At 53.0% G+C, this 24,913-nt stretch overlaps 9 protein-coding genes across 9 annotated transcripts; 5 read left to right on the top strand and 4 right to left on the bottom strand.

Moving 5' to 3' along the window:
• Window positions 1-884: 884 nt before the first annotated feature.
• PV05_03441 (uncharacterized protein) lies at window positions 885-4,115 on the top strand. Its single transcript, XM_013464081.1, has 2 exons — window positions 885-1,559; window positions 1,617-4,115. The coding sequence occupies exons 1-2, from the start codon at window positions 1,021-1,023 to the stop codon at window positions 3,736-3,738; spliced, it is 2,661 nt and encodes an 886-aa protein (XP_013319535.1). The 5' UTR covers window positions 885-1,020; the 3' UTR covers window positions 3,739-4,115.
• Window positions 4,029-7,352, bottom strand: PV05_03440 (uncharacterized protein). Its single transcript, XM_013464080.1, has 2 exons — window positions 6,100-7,352; window positions 4,029-6,053 (listed from the first exon to the last, which is right to left on the bottom strand). The coding sequence occupies exons 1-2, from the start codon at window positions 6,476-6,478 to the stop codon at window positions 4,864-4,866; spliced, it is 1,569 nt and encodes a 522-aa protein (XP_013319534.1). The 5' UTR covers window positions 6,479-7,352; the 3' UTR covers window positions 4,029-4,863.
• A 40-nt stretch (window positions 7,353-7,392) lies between these two features.
• PV05_03439 (uncharacterized protein) lies at window positions 7,393-8,768 on the top strand. The gene is made up of 4 exons (XM_013464079.1): window positions 7,393-7,496; window positions 7,551-7,661; window positions 7,709-8,303; window positions 8,350-8,768. Exons 1-4 carry the CDS (start codon window positions 7,488-7,490, stop codon window positions 8,724-8,726), a joined length of 1,092 nt encoding a protein of 363 aa, XP_013319533.1. The 5' UTR covers window positions 7,393-7,487; the 3' UTR covers window positions 8,727-8,768.
• Window positions 8,769-9,337: 569 nt separating this feature from the next.
• PV05_03438 (uncharacterized protein) lies at window positions 9,338-13,098 on the top strand. Its single transcript, XM_013464078.1, has 3 exons — window positions 9,338-9,892; window positions 9,948-12,494; window positions 12,550-13,098. The coding sequence occupies exons 1-3, from the start codon at window positions 9,848-9,850 to the stop codon at window positions 12,610-12,612; spliced, it is 2,655 nt and encodes an 884-aa protein (XP_013319532.1). The 5' UTR covers window positions 9,338-9,847; the 3' UTR covers window positions 12,613-13,098.
• On the bottom strand, window positions 13,083-15,394 carry PV05_03437 (uncharacterized protein). Its single transcript, XM_013464077.1, has 2 exons — window positions 15,126-15,394; window positions 13,083-15,069 (listed from the first exon to the last, which is right to left on the bottom strand). Exons 1-2 carry the CDS (start codon window positions 15,136-15,138, stop codon window positions 13,157-13,159), a joined length of 1,926 nt encoding a protein of 641 aa, XP_013319531.1. The 5' UTR covers window positions 15,139-15,394; the 3' UTR covers window positions 13,083-13,156.
• A 250-nt stretch (window positions 15,395-15,644) lies between these two features.
• On the bottom strand, window positions 15,645-18,280 carry PV05_03436 (uncharacterized protein). The gene is made up of 2 exons (XM_013464076.1): window positions 17,253-18,280; window positions 15,645-17,202 (listed from the first exon to the last, which is right to left on the bottom strand). The coding sequence occupies exon 2, from the start codon at window positions 17,189-17,191 to the stop codon at window positions 16,160-16,162; it is 1,032 nt and encodes a 343-aa protein (XP_013319530.1). The 5' UTR covers window positions 17,192-17,202; window positions 17,253-18,280; the 3' UTR covers window positions 15,645-16,159.
• Window positions 18,281-18,478: 198 nt separating this feature from the next.
• On the top strand, window positions 18,479-19,116 carry PV05_03435 (uncharacterized protein). The gene has a single exon (XM_013464075.1). It carries the CDS (start codon window positions 18,498-18,500, stop codon window positions 18,942-18,944), a length of 447 nt encoding a protein of 148 aa, XP_013319529.1. The 5' UTR covers window positions 18,479-18,497; the 3' UTR covers window positions 18,945-19,116.
• A 585-nt stretch (window positions 19,117-19,701) lies between these two features.
• Window positions 19,702-24,416, bottom strand: PV05_03433 (uncharacterized protein). Its single transcript, XM_013464073.1, has 3 exons — window positions 23,836-24,416; window positions 23,579-23,757; window positions 19,702-23,510 (listed from the first exon to the last, which is right to left on the bottom strand). Exons 1-3 carry the CDS (start codon window positions 24,408-24,410, stop codon window positions 22,393-22,395), a joined length of 1,872 nt encoding a protein of 623 aa, XP_013319527.1. The 5' UTR covers window positions 24,411-24,416; the 3' UTR covers window positions 19,702-22,392.
• On the top strand, window positions 20,115-22,213 carry PV05_03434 (uncharacterized protein; the record flags this gene model as incomplete). Its single annotated transcript, XM_013464074.1, has 7 exons — window positions 20,115-20,381; window positions 20,435-20,811; window positions 20,859-20,987; window positions 21,038-21,368; window positions 21,436-21,767; window positions 21,855-21,954; window positions 22,034-22,213. The coding sequence occupies 7 exons, from the start codon at window positions 20,115-20,117 to the stop codon at window positions 22,211-22,213; spliced, it is 1,716 nt and encodes a 571-aa protein (XP_013319528.1).
• Window positions 24,417-24,913: the final 497 nt, after the last annotated feature.

The following is a 24,913-nucleotide window of genomic DNA, read 5'->3' as shown; positions in this document are numbered from 1 at the left end:
CAGTCACGTGGGGCGCTAGGCATCCTTCGCAATCCACGACGGAGGTATTCCTCGAGGTGCGAACCTTTCCAATGATGAATGCGCATGCCTCGTGCTTCCGAACAGATCCTTGGAGAGTTGCTCAAGTGGTCTTCTGCATCCGGTCGTCAATGCGTTTGCACGGCACATCGTGCCCAAGATTTTTGGTCGTTTTCTGCCCCTGTTGAGCAATCTCCGCAGGCTGCCGGCTTCACCGAATTGAGCCGCGGATCAGTAGAAGCAACTTCTCCGTAACCGCAACATGATCCATGGCTTGTATCTTGAGTCGGAGACATGTCTTACCTCGTGCATGATTGTTGGAGAGAGAGCGTTGCCCAACAGTCGGAGGAGGATAGATATCAGTAGTGCTCGTGCCTTGGCATCTGGCACTCCTCAGCGGGCGTGATTTTGCATTGCAAGATGAACATCGCAGCCAGGGTTGCTGTGACCGGAACTTTGTGGCGATGCGATGTCGATATTACTTCTCGGGATCGAGAAAGGGGAGGCAGCTTGCCGGGCAGAGATAGGCAGCCTACCACTGAAGGTTTCTCCAGCTTCGGCGGCTATGCATGCACTCGGCGTCAGGATCTTGGAAAATGTTCTCATCACTCTAGCTTTCGCAGACATGTCATGTCGCATGGGAGCTGAAATACCTGCAAGGACAAGAACACAACATAACAACTGAATTGTTGAAGAGAAGCAAGATATTCAGCCAGAAGAGAAGTTCGCCAGCAGAAAGTGCCTAAAAGGTACGTAGTAGGAGGAAATCTTCCGACTAGACCATTCATAGTTTGGCGTCCTTCTAGTGGGAGTATTGTCTTTAATTCTCCAAACTCCGAACTTTTTTTCGACTGGGAAATTTGTATGAGAACCGCCAGTCTGGTGAGGCAGCACCAATACTAGCACAATACTCGACAGAATCCGTGTCTGAGTAGTGCTTCGTCCCACAAGATTGCTTTGTTCCCTCTTTGTTCCTCGTATTCACCCCAAGATACCGCCAGAATGAGTCGAAAATCCTCATCGACTGCGGCCGCCAAAAATTCCTCCGCAGGCACAGCGGTGTCGTCAATATCTGCGACTTCACAAAAATCCTCAGTGCTGAAGTCCTCCTTTGCACCTTCTCAGCTACAGTTACGGCTGTTTGCTTCGGTCATCCAAAGTTTCGACTCACAGCAGTTGCGCATACATGACACCACGACCGGTCGCTTACGCTGCCAGCACGAGACTAGACCCGGCTCCAGAATTACCTGTCTCGATTGGGGCTACTATGGTGCTGCCTATCGGGATCAAAAGCAGAACAAGAAGCGCAAGAGGGGTCAAGACAAGACTGAAGGTGCAGTCGTTGCATATGGAACGAGTACTTCAGAGATCTGCATGTTTTCACCAGCTGAGGCCAAGGTAATCGGCACATTGAGTGGTGGGCATGAAAGGACCGTCACGGACTTCAAATTCTCCCCTTCTACAGACTATCGAGAAGGGTGGAGTATAGGTGAAGACCAAAAGCTCATACAGTGGGATCTCAGCAAGAATCAGGCGATAAGGTCAGAACATCCTGACGTCCATGTTATGCGAAAATCGCAGTGACTAACTCCTACTAGAACGCTCAATATTCCAGAAGCTGTCAATGTGCTTGCAACTCCCTCGCCCAACCCCTTCCAGATACTATGTGCATCATCTACTCCGATAGCATACGATTTCGACGCCGAAGGAGAACCCCACCTGTCTCGATTCGACTCGTTCAAGAACTCGATCCACTCCTTGTTCAGATCCGGCATCAAGGCGGGCTCGGAGGAAGAGTTCTTCCTCGCCTCAGATTCAGATAGATACATCAACGTCTACAGCCTGCAGAACAGAAATTTAGTACGAACATTGGTCGCCGGAAGTGGAGTTATCGCCGCAGATGTGTACGACCCATCCGAAGACGTCGTGCAGATACGGCGAAAACAACTCTTAAGTGTATTGACGAAGGATGGGACTGTGGAATTATTCTGGCAACCATTCGCCCAGGCAGAACAAATAAATGGCGACTTGAAGTCTAGCAGGAAAAACCTCACAAGGAAAGCCGGTGCCTCAATCCGCTTGGTGAGCCCAGACCCCAAGAGCAAGCATGTACCCATATTTGCTGCGTCTATCCAGGGTCATGACATTGTGGTTGCCTCGGCAGATAGTGGTGCCGATTTCTCGTTCCAAAAAATCAGATGGCAAGACGAAGGCAATGGACAACTCCTGTTTGGCGGCCAGAAGGATGTTGTCAAAGTGCGGAGTGCATCCACTTTGAATACAGCCACTCTGAACGGTGTCAAGGATATGGGCAAGTCTCATGTCGACGAGTCCAAGACCGTGGTCGTCAATAGTGGATCTCAGCCCGTCACTATCGACCTCTCAAGCGATGAGAGCGAGGATGAAGCCGAGGAGGTCGACGACGATGATGAAGAAGATGAAGAGCAGTCCCCCACCGACACCCAAGCTGCCTCAAATGACGTCGAGCAAGACTTGGATGAAGCGTCTGAAGTTGAAGCAGATTCAGATGAAGAAATGGCAGAAGCCGATGCCGTCGACGCAGCGTCCGACGAAGAAATGGCCGACCCAGAAGCAGAGCCCACTTTCGGCGAACTCCTCGCGTCCCGTCATCCCACAGAGATCTCAATCTCCTCGGCCCTCCCTCCTGACGCTTCCACTCTCACTATCAAGTCCGGCAACCCTGTAATCCCGAGCGGCATGTCTCTTGGGACCGTACTCACGCAGGCCCTGCGCACAAACGACAACAATCTCCTCGAAGCGTGCCTACACACGCTCGACATCACCATTGTCAAGAACACCATCCAGCGTCTCGACCCTGGTCTTGCGGGCGCTCTGCTCTCGAAACTCGCCGAGCGCCTGGCTTCTCGACCCGGTCGGTACGGCAACCTGATCGCCTGGGTCCAATGGACGTGCATCGCGCATGGCGGGGCGATTGCCGCGCAGCCGGATGTCACGGGCAAGGTGCGCACTTTGTATCAGATTCTCGGCCAACGGGTCCGCTCAATGGATAGTCTGTTGCTCTTGAAGGGGAAGCTGGATATGCTGGATGCCCAGTTGCGGTATCGCAAGGATGTTGTTGCTCAGCAGGGTGCAAGGAGAGGAGATAGAAATGAACCTGGGATGATCTATATTGAAGGCGCCGACGGAGGGGATAATTGGGACAGTGAGGATGAGGACGACGATCTGGACGAAGGCTTGGAGACTATCAGGCCGAGTAAGCGGGCCAAAGGGCGAAAAGCGCTTGAAGATCTGATCAGTGAAGAGGGCGAGAGCGAAAATGAAGATGAGGATAATGAGGATACGATGCCTCTTGAAAATGGAGTCGCTGAGGAAAGCGAGGAGGATGAAGACGAAGACGAAGATGAAGATAATGATGCTGTCGGAATCAACGGAGTGGTTGATGTTGAAGCTGAAGTGTCCAGCGCCGAGGAGTCTGACCCGGATGACGTGGGCGGCGAGGTTGCGGATGAATCCGAGTCCGAGGTCTCTTCGGATGAAGAGCGCAGCAACGAAGCAGAGGACGACGACGACGAGGACTCGGAGATGGACAGCTTCATCAATGACGGCGAGATTGAGATGGCGAGTGATGAGGACGATGTGCACGTCGAAGGTGACAGTGAGTCAGAAGAGGTGCAGGCTCCGCCCGAGCCAAAGTCGACGAGCAAGAGTCCGAAGAAAATGAAGGGTAGAAAGAGCTGAAAAGTCGAAGAGCAAGAATTCGAAGAAGAAGGGTGGAAAGAGCTGAGGCACTGTCCTTGCATATCGGAGTGTTCAATTCACCTTGAGATACCGCAGGGGCCTGTGGTTGTGAGCATGGCTTTTCAGGGAGCATGGATGTGGATACCGTAAGCTCGGTTCAGGACTTGGACATGGATACGGCTACCTCGTGGGTTGAACGCATCAAAAGTGATGTCTTGTTTGCATAGAGACATGGTGTTATAATCAGCATGAACAGCATCAAAGGAACATTTCGGAAAAGCATGTTGGACTTGACGGAAGCGATGATATTGATGCTACGGCATCACTGCCCATATGCGATATCCTATGAATAGAGGTAGACAATACTGCCATTGCTCAGTCCAGCTGTTATAAGTCGTGACAACCTCAGGTGTGTGATGACGATGAATACGCCTTGAGCATAATGTGGTCGCCATGCCAGTCAACCTTGCAACCGAATAGTAGGGCTCTCGTCTAACGGATCACCTCGCCAGACCCAATCTCATCTACACCCACATTCTCGTACCAACCTTCAAGCACGCGACTTCCACCCAGCACTCTATGCCTGTTACCCAGACCACGCCCTTTGCCTTTGCTCTTGCCTGCCCAGATCTCAAAGAACTTGACGGTCTGATCACAGCAAGCGATGATCAAGCTGCCCTCTTCTTCTGTCCGACTGGCCCACGGCTCGCCTTCGCCACGAAGATCTCTTCTGAGAGTGTCCCGTGGTCGACTCCAAGAAGTCATTCTCGACCGACGAGTGGGAGTGTCGGTATTGCCTCTGTCCAGGCTCGGTGCAGGACTTCGGCCTCGCCAAGGACCGGTCGTCGTTGGGAGCCCTGCACGTTGCGCCTCTGTTTGTCGGACAGCCTCCCAAGCTGCGAAGCCGTCAGAAGAACTGCTTTGTCTTCGACTGGGTATAGCATCGTTCGGGCCCCCTGGATAAGGTATTGCCCACAGGGCACGTCCAATTTCTCCATTCTGCTTGCGATCCCATGGAATGCTAACAACGCATTCGCAACTTGGCCAACTGAAGACAGCAATCCTGATCTCATGCTCTGGTTGAGAGTATCCGAAGGTTGCCGCAATTTCTCGTCGAGTAGTGCTCTACACCAAGCTGGTGACCTGGGAGAAGACATTGATCTGGGCTAGGGTGGCACCGGAGCCTGTATGAAAGAAGTGAATCTGGCGATCGTTGCTACCTCCACCTGTGGCAAGAAGACTTGGCTGCCAACGAGCGAATGCAATAGCCTTGACAGCAGCAGAATGATAGAATGAGTATACATGCATATTCGCTATACCAGGTATATTCGGATCTGCTAGATCGATTCGGACGGGAGGCAGATCGTGCATCGCAGGAGCATTCTGGGTCCTGAGCCATCGAATGTTGCTATCTGGTGCTTGAGTCGGCATGCTTTCGTGCCTGTCGGGACTGGCAGGAGGTGTCTCAAGCCCGGTCCCTTCCACGGGCGCGTCCGGTCTCGCATGAACAGTTGTTGTAGTCATCTGGCTCCCACTGGTGTTCCTTTCGGAACTTGAAGGCGGAGTCATCAAGCCGGCATCTGTTGTCGATAATTCCCGATCAGCTGGCGTAGCGGGTCGTGCTGGGTTCTCGACAGTGCTGCCAGAGGCATGAATGTCACGTTGAGCTTCTAGTATGATCTTGGGATCATAGAGAAATGCCCGATTGTCGTTGCCACCAGAAACAAAGAGTTCGGCATCAGGGGACCATGCCAGACCACAGATATTCTGACTGTGCGCATCGATTTTGGCGATTAGAGTCATCGAACCTGGGGCAAATTCGGGCCACTCCAGTGAGTAGTAATAGATTGTTCCAGCATCGTCGCCAACGAGCAGATCCTCGCAAGGAACGATGTCTTCACCGTCGATCGATGGTCGATATGTCTCGGTTGGTTTCCAGGACACACATGATGCTGCGCATGAATGTGGAGCTTCGAATCTGGGCCTGGATTCCAACAAGCTCCAAAGCATGACAGTGCCACTGTTCCGCGCCGCTGCCAAGATAGCTCTGCCTCCTGGTTCGGACGAGAATGCTAGATCGGTAACAAAATTGGTCGGCCGAGTTGGAGGCAAAGGAGGGTAGCGGACGCCATATTGTTCCGTCCATAGATACACCTTCTGGGTCAGGGCAACTGCCAATGTATGACAGGTATAGCTGTATGCCAAAACGGAGCAGTAGTAGTCGTCCTTGAGATTCGGAGCGTCGAGCACCCGGAAAGGTACTGTTGGTATCGCTTTTTCGCTATGGACTGGTTTGTCATTTTTCGATGCCACTGCTGAGATTGGGGTTAGCAAAATCTCTGCAAGTTCGACCACACCTACACCGGATGTCCAGATCTCGCGTCCAGCTACTATCTCTCCAGACGAAACCGCTACGTGCCGCTGAAAGCTTCGGGATATCTTCGCCGACGGGCGGGGTCTGAAGTAATACTCGGCTAGCTTGGTCGATGTCAAGAGCGAGCGCAAGGCGATGTTCATGGCCCATAGCTCGGTCGCCAGTAGTAGCGTGGTCCAGAAAGGAAGCAGTATGCAATGGCGCCGTGGTTCCGCTAGCGAGACGTCCTCCAGTGGAAGCGCTGACCCCTGGCAGTTGTCCAAGCTGGACCATTAGTTGACCACCAACAGTCCAAAATCCGCCACTGACTCGACGCAGCGATCCCAGCCCTGTTCGCCAATCAATGTGTGGTGGTGAGGCGTCCATGCCATGGACGAACGACGGGACATAGTGTGGTGGTCGGAGGTTGTAGACATTATGAGATTGTCTTTGCCTGGCCAACGTTCTTGACCTTGTCTCGCTGACTGAACGAAAAGGATCGATCGAACCGTCTCTTCGTCTGTCACTCCTCTCTCGGCCCCGCAGTAAGGTAGGAGGCTTTCCTGTCTGGTATGATGAGCGCTTGTCTACGTGCAGAGGTCTCTGGGGGATAAATCTGTCGGGCGACGTGAAGCGAGATCGGACGCAAAGAGGAGTGCCGGCACTTGAAGATCGACCCTGCTAAGGTCGATGCCGCAACCTTGAAGTGTTTTGAGAGGGGTGGTCTTCGGATGGTAATATTGAGGTCGATTGGTGTTGCTGTAGGTCTCTAAGCAAGGGACGGCCTCTGTCAAATGGGACCTCTGCTTGGCTGGTCAGGGAGGGAATCGCTTCAGCAGAAGTCGAGATGTGGTCCACTATAGTTTCTGAGGTCGGCTCGGTATCACTTCCGCGGTCGCCCATTGTTGAAACCGTCCAGGGCCAAGCTGAGGATCCTCTGCTCTCTTGACTGAAGGACAAGTCTGCGTAAGGTGTGCGCGGTTGGTGACTGAGGTACCATGGACTCGTTGCGTAGGGCCGAGTAGCCTAATAAACTCACAGCTTCGAAGGCTTGGTCCAGTCGAGCGGTTCAGATGTCTGTAGAGTGGCAGTAACGGCCACGCCCGGGCGTGAATGACAAGGATGCTTAGAACATCTGTTATACCTGTGATCATGTTAGTGGCAAGCCATCACTTGCCTTGAGCGGTACTGTGGTTATGGATGTGGTGTGGTGTCTATCAATGATGAAGAAGGAGTCTCGTTGCCTGAATTTAAATTGGAGATCTGGCCGCCGCTTTCTGACAATGCGAATCGCCATCGCTCCTTCATCATGGCATACCTACACTTAATCCCACCTTCCTGATTTTATGAATAGCAAATCGCGAGCTTAATCAAGTCAGTCCTCAAACTGGGTACCATGTCGAGCGTATGGACTTCATGGCCATTGCGGCCCAACCACTTTAACTAATCGTGACACTAGCATGGAATCCCTCGGACAGCCACTCGCGAAGAACGGACCGAGGAATCACGACAGAAGGAACTCAATGCGATCACCCAGTATCAGCGACTTGTAGAGGAAGTCAACACGAAGGTCTTAACTCGGTCTCTCTCCGAGAACTAAGCTGATAATCTGTGAAGGTCAAAGAGCAGGAGTTCACGCCAGCCGTGCTGCAAAAGACTGCCGAACTGCTCAAAAAGAACCCCGAGTACTACACGATCTGGAACCACCGCCGGCGCATCTACGTCAATGAATTTCACGATCTCGAGAAAGATGTCGCTTCTGGCAAGATCACCGACGAGACCAGAATCAGTAACGTGCTGGACATCATACAGCTGGACTTGCAATTCTTGTTCCCCCTGCTACTCAAATTCCCCAAGTGCTATTGGATATGGAATCATCGATTATGGCTTCTACAGCAGTCCACGGCGCTGCTTCCCCCCAAACAGGCCCGAAATCTATGGGAAGAAGAGCTTGGTTTGGTGGGGAAAATGCTCAGTCGCGACAGCAGAAACTTCCACGGCTGGGACTATCGACGAATTGTGGTGAGCAGTCTTGAAAGCTCAGCGTTGCAAGGTCAAAGTATGTCACGATCCGAACTTGAGTACACCAAGAAAATGATTGGAACGAATCTTTCCAATTTCTCCGCCTGGCACAACCGGACCAAGCTCATTTTGAAGATACTGGATGAGGAAAATGCCACGGACGAAGACAGGCAAAAGGTGCTCGATGAAGGTATGACATTCCGCTCTCGATTGGGGGCACATGACTAATTGCATAGAGCTTGAATTGATTCACAAAGCCTTGTTCGATCCCTTTGATCAGTCATTATGGTTCTACCATCAGAACTTGATGTGTACATTTGACCCGGACCAGGCATCAAAGAGCATGGCGCCAAACCTCAATACCGAAGAGCGACTGAGATATATCAGTGTCGAGCGAGAATATATTGAAGAGGTGCTGGAAGATTCCGAAGACTGTCAGTGGGCATATAAAGCCTTGATCGAATGTGTGCTATTGGAAGCCAAATTGAACAAAGGGCTGAGAGAAGCCGACAAGCAGAAGATACTGGGCTGGTTGAAGGAGCTCAAGGCGCGTGACCCTCTGAGGTTGGGAAGATGGGTAGATATGGAGCAGTCTCTTGTGAAAGACCTGTAGAAATCTGTGGATCGACGCGAACAATTTGCCGGCATCACCGGGTACAATATCCCAGGCCGGCCCAATGGCTCAGTGAGATAGGCTTGGAGAATACTTCGATCGGAGACATATAGCGAAGCCAGCATCAGCCCTGTCAAATCCAGGAGACGTGCTGACAGCCGAAATGAGGTGATGAGGCCACATGGAGTACAAGCTACGGTGGGTTGAAACTGGCCCCATTTGAAAAGGAGACATGCAGAGCCTCTTGTCATTGCCAACAAAGCATCACGGACCGAGCTCGCACGCTGTTGCTGCTGCTGCTGCTGAAGATTGCAATTCCTAGGAACTTGATAAGGACGGCGGCCCAACGAGCATAGGAAATAGGAAATGTACGGGGTACGGAAAAGTCGAGGCAGATGCGTGGCCACTGTGGCTTGAAGACGGGCTCCTTGTGAGATGACGGGGCTTGACAGGTGGAACATGGAATTGTATTATTCTCCTTGATGGCGAGATGGGTAGCGTGGCCGTTCAAGTCAGGGTCAGGGTTGTCCAAGATTCCGAAGTGCATATGCCCACGAAAGGGGAGAAGGGAAAAGAAAAGACACAATGTCCTTTCAGATACTCCGTACCAGCTTGGATAGTCTGGTTCAAGGCCTTTCTGCTCGTGTTAATGCTGGTTTGACTGATGCGTGACTGGTCACTGGTGACTGAGACACGAAACTCGGCGTCCCAAACCTGAACGGGAACTTCTGCAACTCCGCGTCGCCTTGGAAAAAAGTGAAGGCGCAGGCACTGACTGGCATTGGTTCATCAACTGATCGTCCCTCAACAACCAAACCTCAACCACAACAAGTCGACGCCGACATCATTGTTTCCTCAACCGCTTCAACAAGTTTTACTCTCTTCTTAGACGCATCACTGGCTTTTCGCTGTCCTCTGACGATCTCCCTTCGTTTGAGCCTCTTCGTCCTTCCCTTCGCAGTCCGCACGTCCGGTTTGGGTCCCTCGTCAACAGGGTCTCGCCTTTCAATAGCCTCTTCTACCTTTCCATCTATAACACGGTTTAACAGCCTAGATTGCCTTCGGTGGAGCGCAGAGGATGATGGTTTGAGCCAATTAATCCTTTATTGAACCTAGTCAATATGGAGACGGTGCAGGCACCTGCAGGGAACTCCGATGCGGAAGAGGTACGCAAACTCCGTTACTGCTTTGTGCTATTGTGGCATTTTTGACAGAATACAGAAATTTGAGGATGCGACCGACGTCAACGACGACTCCAAACGGACTTCTACCCACGAGGAGCAACCTCCGTCCGATACCAGCACTTCCAACGAACCTGAGCCTCAGCAACCATCCTCCTCCCAATCTGAACCTGAATCACAAGATGCGGCGAGCACACAGATCCCGGAACAGAATGAAGCAAAGCATGAGGTGGACGCCACTCCGGCGGATGATTCAACACCCGTACAGTCTCTCGAAGGACAGCAAGTACCTACATTAAAAGCTCCAGAACCCTCCGCCGAACAATCGAGTCAACCGGAGAAGACTGATCCGCCGAAACCTCCTGCTCGCCCTTCAAGATTCCAAGGATTCTCGGCTTCTTTGCCCTCAGTCCCATGGGGAGCTCCTCCCAATAGGAAAGCTTCAGATGCACGAGCGCCGTCACCGCAGCCACCTCCACCTCCACCCAGCTCATCCTTCGGGCGTAAAGTGACCACTCCTTTTGGATGGTTGAGCCGGGCCACCTCCGCACAGAAAGAACCGCGTTCTCCTCCTCTGCCATCGAAAGGCCAACTCGACGTTCGTCGAAACACTGCCGCCTCTGCCTCGACTCTCGGGAGCAATCCCGATCTCATGTTGAAAGCTTTAGAAGAGGCGCAAGATGGATCCAATGGACCAAAACAGCCCTCCAGGGCGTCGTTACGGGAGCAGTTCAAGATGCTTCGGCTTCGGGAAGAAGCAGGCATAACAAGCCTGGAAGGTACGGAAGATGCCGATGGCGGTGCCATAGCAGGCTTGATCGGACGATCTGCAAGCTTGGGAGTCGGAATTGCTACGCCTGGGAGTGTGGGCCAAGATGACCATATGGTAGCCACGCCTGTCATGTCGCCATCCTCCCCGATGACGGAGTCAATACCGACGAATCCAAATCTCGCGCCCGGAACTGTAGCCGGGGTGGCAGCATCGGCAGCGGATACAGCAACGTCGATCGATTGGGACTTCTGGCAGAATGTTGTGAATGAAGGCCCACAAGCCGTTGCAAAAACGAGTCCCGACGAATTCACTCAAGCCATCAGTGGTGGGATTCCGCAGACCATTCGACCTGTCATCTGGCAAGTCCTTGCTGGCAGTAAGAACGAGGAACTAGAAGCTGTCTATTGGGATTTGCGAAATCGGGGTACGGGTGCCGAAATAAAAGAACCGCCGCCAAAATCGCCGTTGCTCAATGGAAATCATGTGAATGGCAGCGTCAAAGAGAAAGAGTCGGTTGGATCATCACGGTCCTCAGTCCGGTCGGACCACTCAACGCCAGCTACAAGTGCCAATCTTGGGCTCGCCTCTCCTTCGCCTTCTCAGGAACAGACAGATCCAATGGTTGCTGCCAGGCTGCAGACCCAATTAGCAGCGGAAAAAGCTAAGAAGGCGAAAGAGGATTCCGCAGCGTTAGCCAAGCTTGAGAAAATGATCAAACGAGACATGGGCTCAAGAACTAGCTACTCCAAGTACGCGGCAGCTGCAGGCCTACAAGATGGTCTCTTCCACGTATGCCGAGCGTATGCATTATTCGACGATGCCGTGGGCTATCCTCAAGGCATGAATTTCATCATCATGCCATTGCTATTCACGATGCCAGAAGAAGAGGCCTTCTGTCTTCTCGTACGGCTGATGAACAAGTATCAACTGCGCGATTTGTTCATACAAGACATGCCGGGCCTGCATCTTCACCTGTACCAATTCGAAAGATTACTGGAAGATCTCGAACCGGCTCTATATTGCCATCTCAACAGGCGAGGCGTAAGCCCTAAACTTTATGCAACTCAATGGTTCCTCACATTATTTGCCTACAGGTTCCCGCTTCAACTTGTTATGCGTGTTTTTGACCTGATACTGTGTGAGGGTCTTGAAGGTGCAATCCTGAAGTTCGGTATGGCTGTCATTCAACGCAATGTTCAGGCGCTTCTGGCTATGCAGGACATGCAAGCACTCACCAACTTCTTGAAGGAGAAGATTTTCGACGTATACATTGATGCCACGCCTTCGTCGAAATCGCTCTTGGAGTCTGGGTTTTTTGGCAGTTCGGGTGGATCAGACACTGAAGTGTACCGAGCCGATCTGCTTGTTCAGGATGCATGTGCCGTCAAACTCACTCCGGATATGCTGAGTCGATATCGCGAAGAATACGAAACGACGACGAAGGCTGAAAGAGCCCGTGAAACCGAGCTTGAGAATCTGAGGACAGACTGCGCCACCAAGGCTGCTCAGATAAGGTCCTTGGAGCAGCGTGCCGAAAAATCAGACGCCGAGCACATCGAAATCGCAAATGAGCTGGTCAGACTCAAAGTCGAGAATACCGAACTCCAAGATCGAAATGAGAGTTTGACGGGACAGGTGGAGGAATTGAGGAAAGTCGCCGCAAGCGAGGCTGCAAATGTCGAAGAAAGAATGAGAGCCGGTACAGAACAAGTGATGCAACGTAACATCGAAGTGCAAAACCAAAATCGTCATATGGAAGAACAAATGACTGAAATGGAAAAGGAGCTCGTTGAGATCAAGATGAAGTATGCTGAGGTGAGTCCGGACCATTGCTTTCTGTGGTACGAGCTCTCACTAACCATTCTGACAGCTTAATGGCGAACATGAGGGTCTCAAGCAGAAATGGAACGATCTGAAGCGAGCTCTTGAATGAAACTCTTGCTTTTGACGGCCGAAACATCTATGGTGACGACGATTCTCCCAAACCGACGAGGCTTTCTAGCCATGCGCGCTCATTGTACAAGCATTGGCCTGGGCCTCATCTTTCGGCACTTCGCAATGCAGGCACCGGTCTGTAGTGAGTCGTCTTACGTGTTCATACCGACGTTACCTCTGACACTGCTGGCGCACGAACATCCGGCGGAGCTGCCGTCGGGGGCGCGGGTTATGGCCTCCGCACCATGGATTTAGTTGTGCATTGGGTTGAACTATATCGACATGAAGGGCGACTGAAGGATACTACCTATACGATATGACACATGGGCAACGAACATGAACATCACATGTATGCAGAGGAATCAGCAGAACCTATATACTAGGCTGCCGACGTAAAACAATATATGAACCTTTGTGGGAGACTGGCTTGGCCTTTTCCTCGGTCTCAAAGCTGCATGTTTGACAATAGGTTGCTCGAGTCGAGTCCTCTGTATATGATTGTCTACTAACTTTGTCTACTCTAACCTTGTCCGGACCTCTCTTTATAACCTTACCTTGCCACCCTTCAGATCCTCCCATTCTTTCTGTCCGTACTCGACGTACCTGTTCCCACTAGGGGGCAGCCAATACATTTTATCCTCCGGGCTCGACGCTCTGATCTTGTCCAGATCCACGCCTTCGCTTCGGAGCCGGCCCTTCTGCAACTTCATCGTGCCCGTGTACTCGAGCTGCGGCACGACCCTGAGGAACACCGGCACCGCGTACCGCGGCAACACGCCGATCGCGTGCTCCGCCAGTCCTGCAAGATCCAAAACCTTGGTATCATCAGCACTTACCCCCTGCACCGGAGCACTCACCCCCTGTACCGGGACGATCGCCGCACAGCCAGCGCGCCCGTCCGCATGCGGCACCTCGACACCGTAAACATTCGCCTCGGCGATCTGCTCGAAGCGGCCCAGCACGTCGGACACTTCGTTCGTGGAAACGTTCTCGCTGCGCCAGCGGAACGTATCGCCCAATCTGTCGACGAAATACACGCACCCGTCCCGGTCCTGCCTCATCATGTCGCCGCTGCGGAACCACATGTCGCCCGGCGCGAACACGTCGCGCAACTGCCGTTTCTCCCACGCGCCTTCGTTCTTGTAGTACGTCGTGAACTGTGCGGTCGTCGGGTCGATGCGATGGAGTACTTCACCGGGCTCGCCGGGCTTACACTCGATCGCGAAACCGGTGCCAGAGTCTCTCAGGATTTCGCCCGTGTCGAAGTCCATGCGCACGCGCTTCTCGTTGGCGGCGTTCCAAAAATGCCACAGGGCGCCGCGCATGCCGACCGCATTACGTCCGAAGTCGCCACGGTTGGCGTTGAAACTCGCGCCGAGCCCGTCGGTGGCCGCGTACAGTTCGTTGATCGTGTCAATGCCGAAGCGTTGCCGGAACACTTCCCACACGTCAGGACGCATGCCGTTGCCCCACGCCATGCGCACGTTGTGTTGTCGGTCGAGCGGTGAAGGAGGCGCGTTGACCAGGTACCGACACAGTTCGCCGACGTATTGGAGGATATCGGCGTGCGAGGCGCGGACTTCGGGCCAGAAGGTGCGGTGGCTGAATTTGCGCGACAGCACGACAGTCGAGCCCGCGAAGATCGAGGGTGTAATACATAGCCCGTGCGCCGCGCCGTGGTACAGCGGCAGGCACGTGTACATTCTATTCTGCGGTGTGAGTCGGAGATTTTGCGAGACGCTACGTGAGGTGTTGAGTTCGCGGCTGCGTCGCATGACCACGCCCTTGGGCAGGCCGGTCGTGCCGGAGGTGTAGATTAGGCACGAGAGCTCGTCGGGTTTGGCGCCCTTTTGGCGGGATTGGGGCAAGGGTGTGCGGTCGGTCAGCGAGGATATGGAGCGTGCATCGTAGTACAGGGTTGTGATGTTGGCGGCCGAGAGGTCCGACTCACAGGGCTGCACCAGTGGTTGGGTCGCTCGGTCGGCGAGGAGGTATCGTGCGTCGGAGAGCTTGACGGAATGTGTCAGGGGGGCGGAGGTGAGGTTGCAGTTTATGAAGGCTGGACAGGCGCGGATGGACTCGAGACCGAACCAGAGGAGCAGGTATTCAGGGCTGTTGCCGCCGTCGAGGGCGACGATTTCTTGAGGTTGGATGTCGAGGTCTTCGAGGAGCCAGTTGCCCACGCGTTGGAGGTCGTCGTAGAATTGTTTGTATGTCCATTGTCGGTCTTCGAAGATGAGGAACAGCGTGTTTGCGTTTTGGCCGAGCGCGTGGTCTTCGATCAGGTGGTATATCAGCAGTCTGTCCTGGCGGACTTTTTTCGTGATGAAGTCGACTGCTGTCTTGGTGTTGCCGGCTAGGGAGCCTGCGCGAAGGTCGTGTCGGAAGAGGAATTTGGCATCGAGGTACGCTGTTGTGGCGAGGCCGCCGGCCAGAGCTGCTGCGATGGTGGGGACTGGACAAGTGTCAGTGAAGCGGCTATGATAGAGGTGAGAGGTGAGAGCTACTCACGCCCTGGCGCCATGCTGGAATTACAGGCTGTCTGCAGGGAGCAGAGGAGGATGAGGAATCCGTGACTCCATCGTTGATGAGACCATGCAAGAAAGACATTACAGTCAGATTGCGCGGTCAGCTTCCGCTTCACCCACCAGATGGGTTGTACCGAGGCATAATGAACGTAAGTCTATCTCGGCTCCGCATTGCGTCGGTTATGTAGCTCTGACTCGGCACGAGTAGCGGAGGGGTGAGACGGGATGGCTGAGATGGAGCAGGCAAAGAGATGGAGATGAGATGGAGGACAAGAAGTAGAAGCCATCCCACGTATTGTGGGATCTTCCCCAACTTCCACTAACTTACTCCATACGTAGTACACCCCATACCCTTTGGTATACTTCGTCAGGTATTCGGAACAGCAGAAGGGAGACTCCTAGCGAGACGAGATTGTGTCAATATTGAGACCCTTAAGCATGGTCCTCATTGCTGGAGCGTCAAGCTGTGGTAAAAGATGCACTAATGGCGTGGTATTGGTATCTTCTATGACGGCGACTAATATCCTGTTTGATTCAGCGCCTCCTCCATACCACCAGCTCGTTATGAGAAGTCCGCTGTGTTCACTCCTCTTAGCTCCCAATCCCCGAGCTGATATCTTGGTATCAGCAGTACCCGACGTTGCAAAGAGTCCCTCGTCCGGCGAGACGATCACCTTGCCGCATAATGAGCAGAGAGTCAATGTCCCTGTTCTTCGTACACCTGACATGACTGATTCTTGTTTGCAAGGCAATCTTCAAGCAACGCCATTCGTCTGGGAGTTTTCTTTCTGTCTTGAACCATCCGATTTGATCGCACGCACCATTCCACAAACCAAGAGCGACTGCCGATCCGGATCTTAGCCTTGTCATTGCCCCTCCGACACGTTCTGCTGCCAATGATTGATCCAAAGCTCATTTCTGCACCGGTCTTTCTGGCGTCCATGTTTCGCCATCGTTCCTTGTGCGGCTGCTGATTCGGACCGTAATCAAGGTATAGCCTCACGGTTGTTGCCAGTGTCAGATCCGGTTCTGACTCCGGCGGAAATGCTTCTTGAGAGCCTCGAAATCTTCCTGCTCCTGTCTTCCTGCAAAGTCGACAATGTTTGCTTGCGTTCCAATCGCTCCTGCTTGCATTGCATCACCTGCGCTGAATTGGCCCTTTAGTCCGCGCTCTATGCATGCGTGTTGGCTAGGCAGTGCCGTAACTTGTGGCTCCTCCATCCATCCTGCAGCTGGCTTCTCCCCCAGCTCCACCCTCAAGTCTGCGAGATGAAGATAGACCTGACCTCGCTCCTCGAAAGCCGGATCGTTGTCCAACTTTTTGTTCTCGACGTTGACATCTGAAGGAAGAGGGCCAGTAGTGTAGACTGGTCCGGTTTCATCGAGTGGTTGCTGCCGCATGAATAGCTGGTCGTGCCAGGCGATGGTGGACTGGGAAGGTTCGCGAGGTGGGGGAAGAAAGCGACCGACCTTCGTTCTCGCAAGCTTGCTCTCTCTGTTGTCGCCATTCCACCTCATCTCCGCAGCCAGAGGCCAGTCCGCGATAGTCTCCTTGTATTCCGCCGACCAGATCGTGGGTTGAGCTAGGACAGGACCGAGGCCGTCGTTGAAGATCTTACCATGCTCGCCGAACTCCGAATTGATGTTTCGCTGGGCCTTGGGGATGTATTTCATAACCTTTACCTGATCTGTCAACAGCTTGGCACTCTTTTCCCTCTCGGCCGCAGCCATAGCCGCAATCTCGGCTTTGTGTTGCCTCCACTCGTTGACGTTCTGCGGAAAGATCTCGGACCGAGTGCCGTTTGGTCTTGCCTTCTCCTTGAACTGCTCTGGAGCGACGTGCCGGACGCGTTGCTTGACACGCTCATACTCTTCCTTGTCCCTCATGTACCCACTCTTCCAAGTCTTCGAGGCTGTATGAGATGGAGCTGGCGCGACACGTTTGTTGAAAAGAGCTTGGCTGCTCTGTTCGTTGCTGTGGACGCTGGACTGCTCGTCGAGGGTGGGCAGCAAGGCCCCTGAGAGAAGTCTATTGTTTGTTGCGGGCATTGTGGTTGGATCTAGCATGATGAGTGAAGAAGTTCAAAAGGGGCAACCGAATTCTGTTAACCTTAGTCGATCAAGTCTAGCTTGCCCTTCGTATTGTTCCAGAATTCTGGCCAGCGGAGGTCGATGAAGGGGCGGATGGAACACAGAGAGAAGAGATGTGCCTCAGGCAGCAGCTGGCGAAATCTGTCTGTGTCCCCTAACTTGATCATGGGTTGTAGTGATTCTGTGGGAAGAAAGCGGCTTGTTGATTGAAGATCTGGGTTCCGTTTTGATGGTGCGGCAGATCGATGACAAGATGCTGCGGCTAGCCAACGCAGCTTGCTATGATTGTCGAGCCACTTGTCTGGCTTTTGGCGAAGCGATGAAGGTTCCTGGCGCGGGCCTTTCTTGAAACCTGTAAGCTTGGACAACACTGCGTCAGATCGGGGTTGAATCTGCAATATCGGACAACGCTGTCCGAGATCGGTTATTCAACCCAGTTGATGTTTGAAAAGGTATCCTGAGAAACGGAGTTATCAAGACAGAGTCACTATGATATGTCAAGTTTGTCGACTGCCTGGCCCTTTATAGAAATTCAACAAAGGGCGTTTGCGAGTGAGGCAGTTGTCACCTCTGATGAATAGGATCATGGATTCCCTCTCTTCACTCACCCAGGCATCAACCAAACAACGCATTATTGATAATGTGCCGACACCGGCCGTAAACAAGACGGCTTGTTGTAGGAGGACATGGTTGAGAGGTGAAGATATCAGCAGTTCCTCGCCGTCAAGCCGTGTTCACCCAACAGCAACGTCGGAAGAGCGAGATATTCACAGCTTCCCGGCACATCTTCGGGTCGGCGAGGCACTAGGAGCCCATTTTTGACAGTATTCCTTGTTTATTCTGCGGCTAGGTCTTGAAGGAGCGCTTCTAACCATGACAAAGGTCGGGAGGTCGTGATATGACCTTCACCACGATATATTTGTTGGATGATGCACATACTGTGTCTGCTCCCCGACCCATCTTCACCAGTGTCGGCATAATTCTGGTGAAGGGAGACATGAGCAGCACAATGGTTGATACGGTTTCGGGCACTGAAGTGGGACGATGTCAGTCTAGAAGATGGTTTGCCTTTGTGATGGGAGTTGTTGCATGTTGTTGATATTCTGGATAAACCTCGGCTTCGGATTTCATGTCCGTGGCAGAACCAGACGCGCAATACGGTCGAGTATTTGGACAATATCACGACGCGACTTTCATCGTCTTCGATCGTTTAGTCTCATTGACCTTTCTATCATTGCGAATCTCATCGATCAGTGTGTCAAAGATGCCGTCTGTGCAACTACATACGCAGCCTCAAACCAAGGCAAATGACTCACTGTCAAACCCCTTGCCGTCTTTGCTGCAGACGCCATCTGGACTCGCCGTCCTCGAGATTCAAGGCACCATTCATGGACCGTCCCTACAGTCAGAGCAACCGATCACGGAGACACAGAACACCCGGATCGGTCGATTGGAGTTTCCGCTGTACACCTCTGCGGAACCAGCCGAAGGGAAGTGGATGAAGAAAGTCTACCTCTACGTCGGCAAACATCAACGATTGACTGGAGAGATCAAAAAGTTGGTGAAGCCTTTGGCCATCATCCGCAAATTCGATGGCACCGAGCAGCCCAACGGAAGCGAAGCTGCAGACGCCAGCGAGGGTCTGGAGGTTGTAGATATTGTCAAGTACAAGTTGCTCTTCAGTGGACGGCCGGAGCCTGTTGGTGAATGAAGCAATTCTAAAAAGTGGCAGGAAGTCGAACTGCGACGCTCATCGATGTGGACGGGTAACGACTTCTCGGCTCAAAGACGTGCAACGGGCCGTTGCAAGGCCACGGCAGGTGGCTCGACCAATATGTCTACTCAAGAAATCTACGTGTCCTTGAGGGTGGCCTAACCCGGCGTTCCTCTCCTAGCAACGCGTTCTTGATGCTGCCATTCTGATCCGGAAATTACTTCTACGAGGTCGGAACGGTATGCAACAAGGCTGGATGTTGGGAAATCCTTGAATCAAGCCGAGCATTTCTGACTATTCGTGGGCCATGCCGGAAGGATTGAGTCTCTGTTGACCTTTACGCTCTGACAGGATGTTCTTGGCTAAGAGCAACACCATGGAAGAACTCCTCGTTCTAGTGATTGTCTATGTTTGAAAGGGTACCGACCAGAAGGATGGTCAGCAGACCTACACCGATTCTTCTGGACCCAACAATGTGCTGGGATCCGGAGTGCTGAGCGGCGGAGCGACGCCAACCGACAAAGAGAGCTCCTCGAGCCGTGTAGCGCGTCTCGTTCCAGAGTTCAGAGACGATCACGACGCTGATACCCGGATTTGACGCTCCTGTACGGAACGCTCTATGAACGCCGGCAATTGTTAGCGGGACTTGGCTTCTGAAACATCTTCACCATATCGAGGACATGGAACTCACTTCTCAACCTATTTAAGGACACCATGCTGTAAAACATCCCCGAGATGATGAGAATCAAGAGGCGGCCAGATCACTTGCCTATTCGCAAATTCCTCAAGCTTGGCGTTTGCCGAGAATCTAAGTACTATGGACCGCTTGCTACTCAAAACATCGATACTCTCCACGCTCCTGTCTGTTCATGACAATATCTGTGACACCCTTACGCGGGCAGCTGGATGGTTCTCTTCCTCTCAACCTGATCTCGCGATGAACCTCTAAGCCGCTTTCGGGACGGAAACCATACCGAGTTGAAAATCTTATCGAACACGAACCACTGATCTGCAATCCTCAGTCACCCACAATACCACCTTCCGACCAGGGCAGTAACATGGTCATGCATGACCCTGTGCTACTCTCTCGTGCCCAAAGGGATGTTCTTATCTGCGGGGAGCAACTTCCTTCCTCCCATTCGCTCCTCGTGAATCCTTCCATGCAACATGTTACGCTTATCTCCTCTTGTCTTCGGCGACGGCAATGCTTATCGTCTCCCTCTGGAGAACAAAAGCTCTCCAGGCCTCTGCCATATCCTTAGCATGCGCCCAGCAGTAATTCGAGGTATCAAAGCTTTGAGCTCTTCCCGACCTCATACAGCCGTCAAGATGCTGAAGAAGTCACCTACACACACCTGGTTGCCCGCCTGGGTACCAGAGTCCACGAAGGTCCTCGCTGTCCTTTTGATCCTCTGTTCAATCGTCCAATCTACAGTACATGAATTCAAGTCCCAAAATACACGCCGTGTTCCTGCTAACCCTCACAGACCGTCGGCTATGACGGCTCCATGCTCAACGGTCTCAATATTCTGCCATCCTACACCGACTATTTCAACCTCAATACCGCCACGACTGGACTGAACACTGCTTCAGTCTTCATTGGCGGCTTTTTGGGTCCTCTCGTGACCGGCATCATCACGGACAGATTCGGCCGTCGGTTGACTATCTTCTGGGGCTCTGCCGGCACTCTGCTTGGTGTCGTTTTGCAAACCGCGGCGCAGAACATCGCTATGTTCGTCATTGCCCGTATTGTTCTCGGCTTCGGGTCTGCCGTGTCAGGAATTGCCTCAGGAGTTTATCTGGCAGAAACGTTTCCCAGTCGCTGGCGTGCCTGGGGCGTCGGTCTGCTCAATGACTTTTACTAGTGAGGTCGAGCATCGCAATCCCAAATCGGATAACTCATGTTTGCAGCGTTGGCGCGCTGATCGCCGCCGGCATTACCCTCGGAACTGGGCAGTGGCAATCGACCTGGGCATGGCGAGCGCCATCACTCTTTCAGGGTGTCTTTTCGCTTCTCTGTATCCTCGTCGTGCCATTCATGTGAGCTGCGTCCCCGTCTTGCTCGGTTGAGGTTCTCACGAGGATTATAGCCCCGAATCACCACGCTGGCTGGTCCATCAAGGCCACTTTGAAGCCGCACGCACAGTCGTCGCTCAGACCAATGCCAACGGTGATTTGACTGACCCGGTCGTGTTGACCGTCTACAAAGAGATTGTTGACACTCTTAATTGGGAGAAGAAAGAAGGACGGACCATGAGTCCCATGGAGATCATCAGGACTCCAACAGCACGAAAGCGCCTTTTGATCGGCATGTCTCCTGGCCCCTTCTCTTGCATAGCCGGGAATATCATCGCGAGCTATTATCTAGGCGCTGAACTTGATACTGCTGGCATCACAAGCTCGAATCAGCAACTGAAAGCGGTTCGTGCCTTTTCCCCCCCTTTTAGTCTTTCCCTCTCGACGAGAAAACTAGCTAACAACAGGCTAGAACGTCGTCTTAAACGTATGGTGCCTAGCCTGCTGTTTGGTCGGTACACACCTCGCCGCAATATGGGGCCGGAAGCCGACCGCCTTGCTGTCCCAAGGTCTCCTGATTGTGTGCTTGTTCATAATTGGTGGCCTGTCCAAGAAGTACGCCGACGATCCCGACGGCGCTTCAAAAGGCCTGATATACGGCGACGTCGCGGTCATGTTCCTCTTCCAGGGCTTCTATTCGGTGGCATGGACTCCGCTGTTGTACCTTTATCCGCCTGAGGTCATGAACTATTCGATCCGTGCCAACGGCGTGGCGTTTTCGCAATTGGCATTGAACGGTCTTGCGTAAGCACAACTTGCCCCGTTTTCCAAATTCTCAATATATGGATGGCTTGGCCTGGTGGCAGTTGACTGACTAGCTTGTGTGGACAGACTGGCACTCGTATTCATCATGCCAATCGGCCTGAACAATATCGGCTGGAAAATGTACATGGTCAACGGAGGCTGGGACATTGTGACATTCTTCCTCATTGTGAGTAAAACGCTTCTGATCGGCGGTTCTGGTGGCCCTGGGCACGTGTGTGTGTGGGCGACTGACAATTGGTCGACAGTGGTATTTCTGGGTCGAGACCAAAGGGAAAACACTGGAAGAGATCGACGCGATTTTCGACGGCGAAAAGCATTCGGCCGTGCCGGATGTTGAAACAGTACGAGCAGGAAGTGTCAGTGTGGATCGGGCTGCAATCGAGAGTGACTTGCGTGAAGAGAAGGTCATTTCAAAGACGGAATGAATCTGGTTCAAGGGTGTCGTCTCTCCAGCTGCGCAGCTAAAGCCTGCTCTGAGCCTTGGTAGGAGCTGTGTCCTGTGTTAGCGTGACCTGTCAACGAGCCGGGAATTGTGTCTGTGGACGCGAACACCGAGTGAGAATACCCGGGTTCCACACTTGAATTCGTCGTTCAGAATAGCCCGTCAAGAAGCCTTTTGAAAGGTCCACTTCCCAGTAGGTTGGTGCTTCAATATCGCTTTAGTTCTGCCCATGGTCTTGCCCAGGTCCTTGTAGCCATCCACTACAGCATGGGTTTCCATGCTAGCTTTCGTCTCGTGGTCGACGCCAAAGATCAGGTAGGCCAAGGGACTTCCTTTCCAAGCTTCGACGGGGCTTCGAGCGGTCTCAATCATGATGACGACCAAGAACACAAGTGACGCGAGCACCATGCTCGCCGGCAGCGCGATCCACGGCCAACGAATATGCACACCTAGCTGGGAGGCAGAACCGTCGTACACGGCGCGATTCGCCTGTGTCGTACTCCGCATGATGTTCGTCATACTCAGGGCCAGGTTCGACATCCAGGCATTCATGTCGCTCGTGCCGTTCCAGAGGGCTTCGACGGCGTCGCTTGAAGGCGAATTCGACTCGAGGTTGAGAAAGACGGTCCCGTTGAACATGGGACTCAGATACTCTTGCAGCGCGACGCTTGCGAACATGTTGAAGGTATAATTGGTGGTGCCATCGGGCGTCCGCGTCCCCGTCCCGGACATGTTCGCAGGCAAAGGCGGGAAGGTGAAGTTGTCTCCACCCGAGAAGCCACCCGGGAGCGTTGAGTTGATGTCGGAAAAGGTGTCGGAGACGGCCTGGGTTTGGTGGCCGTTGGCAGTAACGACGTCGAAGGTCTTGATGCAGATCCACATGTCGCACTCCTGAGAGGTGAGGTCTTTCTCCCATCCTGTGTACGAATAACTGTCGTATGGAGCCCCGAAAACGTCGAAATTGGCAATGTAGAGCTTGTCGTGGTGACTGCTGTTGTACTTGGCACCCTTGCTTGCGGTGACTTGGAAGCCGTTGCCTTCCGTCGAGTAGGTGGCGTTGGGAAACACCATCTTGGAACCTGAGGGCATGGTGTAAGTACACTCTGTTTTGTTGCATGATGTTTGATAAAAAGACGGCGAGCATTCGCCGCACACGGCCAGCGACGGCGTTACTGGCCATGTGCAATTTCCGGTCGGACATGTTGCTGTTATAGGCTCGACGCCTTCGGAGAGCATGCCGTTGTAGATGGCGGCTTTCATCGTCAAGGGGATGGACATTGCTGTTTCAGAACTGCCTTAGAAGGAGAGTGTGAAGGGATTTCGCATGGGGTTCGGAGGCATCACGTACCACCCTCGGCTGGGTTGCCGGTAAAATTTTGCCATGTCTCGGCTCGTGGGATATTCCCTGGAAGCAGGTCCGTATGAGACGACGGAATCGGGTACATACTGTAAGAAATCAACTGCTGGGTGAAAGTGCCGAAAGCCAAGGACAATATCGTCACCAGTGCTCCGAAATACGCGAGATAGCTAAGAGTAGGTAGGTACCTAGCATCAGCATTCAAAGGGGTTTTGCAAGCCTGGCGCTCAGCGGGAATGATAACTTACCGCCTCCGAGACAGGAACAACAGTACCAAGCTGCCCCATGCGCCTCGAGACGCGGCATCCGACCTTTCCAGGTCTTGCAAACGACTGGAGACCTTTCCCGTCTGGCCTGTTCCAGAGAACCAGAGCCATGCCTCTTGACTGAGTGCGGAGCCGACCGGTAGCATCATACATACTCTGTTGAATGTTGCGATGGTGGCGACAATACCGTTGAGCGTAAGCCAGCTCGGCAGGCCCAGGTCGTTGATGCCTTTGCCTTCATACTCCTTCAGGAGAATGACGATGGATAGTAGTGAGGCAATGGATAGGATGCTGGCCACTATCTCGGCGGCCCACCAGCGCAAAAAAGAGTTGCCATCGACCCTTTGTCCCGCCTGTTGATCCTGTACGTCGGCTGGATTGATAACGGGGTCATAGTCGCTCGAGTGGGAGACCGGTGCGGACTTGCGAGGTAGCGGATTCAGGTGACTTGTTGACGACGTCGAGCCGGCTGGTCCATAGTAAGACGTGTCAGAAACGGCGGAAATTCGACTTGCACGGTCATCGAAGTAGGGGCTCAGAGGATAATTCTGCTCCATGGTGACGCAAACAGACGTTGAGATTCTGAAGGGTTTCGGGGGAAAAGCCAAGATATAGCTTGTTTTCTTACCTAAATTTAACTTACGGTGGTGCGAGTACTACGCTGCGAGGCTGCACCTGCAAAGCCGCCCACAGTTAAGCTTCAACGGTACGGAGTAGGCGTGGTTAGGTTAGGTTCGGCCCCCATCGCCCTCGTCGCCCCTGTCATCCTTATGCTCGCTAGGGCTAGTAGGCTCACTAACTCGGCTGCGCCCCAGGCACGTGCCCAGGGAGCCAGCTTGCCAACCATCCAGCGAGGCCAGGTAAGTTAGGATCATCACGATTATCCGCCCACGGAGTACTCCGTACGGGGCTCGTGTGATGACTAAGATGCCAAGGGATTTAGTGACCTGCGACCCGTGACCTGGAGAAGAGGACAAAGACGACATCACCTCCATCACCTACCTGGCAAGCTCGCTGGTACCTAGACATAATAGAATGTCCGCTTTCGGCAAAGGTCGAG

Source organism: Exophiala xenobiotica (assembly GCF_000835505.1).
Source record: "Exophiala xenobiotica strain CBS 118157 unplaced genomic scaffold supercont1.2, whole genome shotgun sequence".
Taxonomy (NCBI): domain Eukaryota; kingdom Fungi; phylum Ascomycota; class Eurotiomycetes; order Chaetothyriales; family Herpotrichiellaceae; genus Exophiala; species Exophiala xenobiotica.
The sequence above is the reverse complement of the archived record's forward strand: the minus strand, read 5'-3'. Positions and strand labels throughout refer to the sequence as shown.